This window comes from Limulus polyphemus, unplaced genomic scaffold, assembly GCF_000517525.1.
Source record: "Limulus polyphemus unplaced genomic scaffold, Limulus_polyphemus-2.1.2 Scaffold2379, whole genome shotgun sequence".
In the NCBI taxonomy this organism is placed as follows: domain Eukaryota; kingdom Metazoa; phylum Arthropoda; class Merostomata; order Xiphosura; family Limulidae; genus Limulus; species Limulus polyphemus.
This window is the reverse complement of record NW_013667989.1, coordinates 65,317-70,765: the sequence shown is the minus strand read 5'-3', so window position 1 is coordinate 70,765 and position 5,449 is coordinate 65,317. Positions and strand designations below refer to the sequence as shown.

General features: G+C 31.9%; 1 protein-coding gene across 1 annotated transcript; it reads left to right on the top strand.

Annotated features, from left to right (window-relative positions):
- The first annotated feature begins 3,293 nt into the window (after positions 1-3,293).
- Positions 3,294-4,246, top strand: LOC106466782 (protein lethal(2)essential for life-like). Its single transcript, XM_013927084.2, has one exon. The coding sequence runs from the start codon at positions 3,452-3,454 to the stop codon at positions 3,980-3,982; it is 531 nt and encodes a 176-aa protein (XP_013782538.1). The 5' UTR covers positions 3,294-3,451; the 3' UTR covers positions 3,983-4,246.
- Positions 4,247-5,449: the final 1,203 nt, after the last annotated feature.

Below are 5,449 nucleotides of genomic sequence, written 5' to 3'. Positions count from 1 at the left end.
CAGTCTTGGGCTCCTTACCTTAGGAGAGACATTGAATTGTTCAAAAGAGTTCAGAGGAGAGTTACTAGAATTGTGTCTTGGATGGAGGGGTTGTCATACGAGGAGAGGTTGAAATCTCTCAAATTGTTTTCTCTTGAATAAAGAAGAGTTACAGGGGATCTGATTGAGGTGTTTAAGATTGTAAAGGGAACTGATAGTATTTATGCATCATCTTTTTTCATACTTAACAGTGAGGATAGTAGGACATAAATATAAATTTTCATTGGGTTGGAGTAGGAGTCATCTTCAGCTAAGACAGTTTTATTTTTCTAATAGGGTGGTTGGCCTTTGGAATGGGTTGTCTTTGTATATTGTGGAGGCAGTAATTTATGCGAGTTTAAGAGAAGGCATGATAAGTATATAAATGATAAAGACTGGCTTTAAGGTTTTTTAAAATTTATTTATTAATAGCTTTAGTTTAGTTTAGAGGATGGGACAACCAAGGTGGACTAATAGGTCCCATGTTGTACCAAAACATTATGTTATGCTATGTAACAGTTTTTTAAACACTAATTATTATGGTAATTACTATCTTTTTAAACTGTAATATACTTGTGTTCCTCACAATCTCTGGTGATGCTGAATTTGAGGTTTGAAATGTAACACAAAATTAAACTGTATTACAATTTCTTAATACAATTAAAAGTGGGGTTGAGAAATTCTTAACAGTAAATAATTCTTATTCATATACTTTATTAAAAGTCAGATCATGTCTATTTATTTATTTTTTACATTTCACCAATTTTGGTAGTAAAATAAAAAATAAGACAAAATTTATAATGTTATTTTGCAGTCTGTATATAGAAAGATAGAATATATATTATCTCTCTACTACACTAAAAGGTATTTATGTAGATCAAGCATGAAACAGTCTCTATGTTATGTAAAATATTAAACTGTTTAAGCACAAAATAGTGGTGCTACAAAATGTTATTCTGTGTGTTAATAGCTTATCTTCATGTACAATGTTGAATCAAAATGTAATGACATACACGTAAATCACAGTACTAAAAATACAGCTTAAACAATAAGCTGTGATTGTGAGTTACTAAAATAGGAGCTTGGTCTCACTTAACAGTGTGGTAACAACAAAATACATCTGTCTATTGATTCTAGTTACTGTAACGATTGTAAATCATAATCATGCAGGATAATTTATGAGATTTCATAGAATTTTAAGAACTTATGAGTGATAGCAAAGACAAATATATAAGTATATGCTAACTACATTATATCTGCCATATAAGGTGCCGAACAAGGCCTTTCACGTGTATCAAGACTTATCAAGCCAGTTGGAATATGTGATCTAGGTTAGTTACATAAACAATAACTTTTATGGTGTGGCAGATTAAGTGAGTGAGGTGTAGCTATTATCATCTTTATTCTTTTACAAATCAGAATTACAGTAGTGATTAGTAGCAAAATATTATTTATTTTATTTTCAACACCAACTACTTATTAATTTCATTATGGCAGAAAAGATAACCTTCAATTGAGGTCAGAAAATGCTTTAAAAACACAACAATAAGTAAAGAAACAACATTTAAAAAAGTAATTAATGTATGTATGGTTGATATCAATCCTTCAAAAAACAATGTAAACAAGATAGTAGGGGTGGCATTTGCATCATCCCTACATAATACTAATAGTACAGGCACACAGAGTAGTTGAATATTAACAGACAAAAATATGATAAATTAAACTCAATTGTGAATGAATAATTATATATATATTGTTATATGTTAATTCTTGCCTGTGCTATTATGTTAGGATGATGCAAATGCCATCCATCCCTGTTATCTTTGTTTCGAAGGACTGACATTAGTCATTCCTTATATTATTTCCTTTTTTTGAAAAGTTTTTCTTTACTTGTTTTTTTAATGCAATATTTCAACAGACATACAAAGGTTGCGTTTATAACCAAGTTCTCAAGACAATGATGTTCCAACTGTACTATTTATTGTTTATCTATATATTGGCTGGTAATTCCTTTCACCCTGTACTTAAGCTTTTTAAAGGAACACCAAATTTGTATAAGAAAGCTAACCTCAGGGGGTAATGGTAACATCGTTTACACTAGAATTATTATTTTTTTATTACTACTAGTTAATAATATTTATAAAAGAAGATACTCCGTTTGAAATTTTGACACCATTGATTTGGTTTTTCAACTTTGGAGTTATCTCGTAAACAATGTAATAAAAAAGAAGCAGTAGAACATGAAATTCAAACGTTTGCTTTAATATTTACAGACATTCCCAGAACTTGTTTCTAATTCATTACATAGATAATGTTATAAGATGAAACACCGTAAAGTTCTGACGATCTATCGAGGAGATATTTAAAGTACCATTTCGATGAACATTCCTAGCCATCTCTACATGGGCAGTTCTACCGCCTACCAAGTGACACTGGATATATATCATAAAAATGACAGTCAAATCCAGACTTAAGAGTTATTGGTAAGTGCTATTGACTAACTGGCTTCTCTCTTGCCTATTACTTTATAATTAGAGACGAACTGCAGACAGCCTTTTTGTAGCTTGGCGCAAGTATGCGAAACAAAAACACAAATATTTGCGGAACAGCTGAGATATAGCCTCGCATTTTTCTGCTAACGAAATACATTTTTTTAGTAAGCGTATACACTTAAAATTCTATGGATATTTTACAATAGTCTTAATGTTGTAAAATGCAAAATAAAATAAATTTTTAAATGTTGTCTTTAAACTTTGCTTTAATTTTGGCTTTTAAGCAATATTTCCCTTCCCCTGTTCATCACTTTGTTTATTTTATAAGTTGAATATTCTGTACATTAACTTAAATCATTACAAAGGACTTTAATACTCATTTTGTTTACAATAAAATCACATTTCTGTTTTAAAAGTATCCGATAATAATTTCTTACTTTCCAGCCTCTTTGTTATATTTCTATACAATGCTAAAATACTTTAGCATTCTGAAGTGAAGTCAAATTTCTACTGGTATGAAATCATGTTCTACTTATAGCACAATTTTTGTTAAGTAATACCTTTCATTATTTTGCATCGTGTTCACTTATAAAAGTGCTTAAATAAAAATACTAAACTCAATACGCCAAAGCTCAAAGAAGCAAAGCCTTCATACGAAACTATCCAGAACGTTCGCGTAAATGTAACTTAGATATTCAAGTTCTCTAGAGTCTAGAGGACGCATATTGCGCAATATCGGAAGGGCGGAGAGATTAATGTAAACATTTCTAGAATGTTCCCCACAACTTAGTGCCCTCTATATAAAATATTTTTATAGGGGGCTCTGTTAAAACCGCTATATATATAGGTCTCGGTAGATGCACTCTATGAAAGTATAGACAGAAGTTGTGACGGTTATAAATTATAATTAAGTTGAGCAAAGTCCTTTTACAAGTTCTAGTATGGCTTTTTCGCGTAGCATAATACCTTCATTATTAGGCCGAGATTGGTGGGACACCTGGGATTTTCCTACACGTATTGCTGATCAGCATTTTGGGCTCGGACTTCATGATAGTGATATTTTTCCACCAACTTTGTATCATAGTTACTACAGACAGCCCCGGCGACAAGTAAGTTCTCAAGCAAGCAGTGGCCTTTCTCAGGTGAAAAACGAAGCTGATAAATTCCAGGTTTTGCTAGATGTTAGTCATTTTGCTCCCAACGAAATAAATGTGAAAACTGTTGAAAATTTCGTTGTCATTGAAGGTAAACATCAAGAAAAACCAGATGAGCACGGCTTTGTATCTCGACAATTTGTGCGACGTTACATGTTGCCCAAAGAAGTTGATCCAGAAACCGTACAATCTTCCCTAAGTTCGGACGGAATTTTAACGATTGAGGCACCTAAGAAAGCCTTGGAGGGTGAGCAGCCAAATGAACGAGTGGTACAGATACAAATGAGCGATAAACCGGCATTGAAAGAAGGACAGTAAAACTGTTCTATAATTCCAGTGTTGATCTTCTGATACTTCCAATTAATACCTTGCTGAATAATTAACGTGTTCTATAAGAAACGTATAACAGGTTTTGTAAATTGTGTAACTATTCGGTGATAATAACGTAATAATTCAATCTAAATATTTTGCAATCTGTCTCATTTCGTAGTCAAATTTTCACTTAGTTTGCTTTTGTAATTTGTCATTTTCGTTTGTACTGATGTAATAACTGTTTCTTAAATAACAGCAATTAAACATTCAGATGGCTCTCTGTCTTGTTTATTTTGCAATTTTCAAAATTACACGTTTTAGAGATCTACATATCGTGCTTGTGTAATAACTAACATTACAATCTTAAGTTCAACAGTGAATTTTTTGTTTAATGTTCTTATATTTAAGGCTAGTTAACGTGCATGGTTTACATTATAACGTATGCTATCTATCTATAGAACAATTCACTACAAAATAAAATTACTGACAACGTTGACATTGATCCAAGACACTATGATAGTGGGTATACCATGTAGGGATACGAATAAGACAAAGTAGTGATAAGCGCGTGAGAAGTTCTAGCTATTATTCTAAAGCAGTATCGAAACTCGTGCTTTTGCAATAAGTATGTTTTAAAACAAAAATTATAAATTCCTACAAATAATCCTACCACTTGACCCAATATACGTGATAAATCGTATACTCTTCAGTAACATGCTAATACTTTTGTGTAAGTAGTACAGTGTGCAAAATATTTGTGTACGGTTCTGTAATTAACTTTTGTCTTCTGTGTGCCTTCTTAAAGAATTTAATTTAAATGATTTAAACACTAGAGCACTTCACGCAAGTAGAAAATTTAATATTGCTTAACACCCATTTTATACTAAGGCTGTATGATACCGATGTCGGAAATGTATGCAAATTTTTTTAACTAAAGTTTTCTAGGTAGTTATATAAGTGATATCTACATTTAACGTTATTGCGTTTGAAACTCGTCTTGCTTGAGGATAAACTTATCGGAACCAAAAAAAAAAATCCTTTTTTTTTTCTGTGTTTAGATCTTGTAGACTTTGGAGGGTTAGGTGCAAGATGTGGAATCAAAATTGGCGGCCAACCCAGTACAATAATGCCGTTGAGGACGAAAAAAGATTAATGATGACAAATATTAAAATTTTCACTGTCATCAACAGCGTTATTGTACTGTTTTGGCCGCCGAATTTGATTTCACATATTTTAGTCGCCATCCTTTTTTCTTGGCCGTACTTTCTTAAAAGCTACGATATACACATTCAAGCACGAAAAATGCCCTATTGTTTGTGGTCTGTAAACGAATCTCTGCATCCAAACCGGAAACTCTGAAAACACAACAAATTAGAAAAAAACTTTTATTTTAACTAAGGACAGAAAAACACGATACCTTACTGTGCCACAATCTGACTACATTAATAGAAGTTATTTGTTTTATTTTAAACA

Bases quoted from the DNA above. Each gene is read 5' to 3' on its own strand.
- LOC106466782 (XM_013927084.2), top strand. From the start codon at position 3,452: ATGGCTTTTTCGCGTAGCATAATACCTTCATTATTAGGCCGAGATTGG.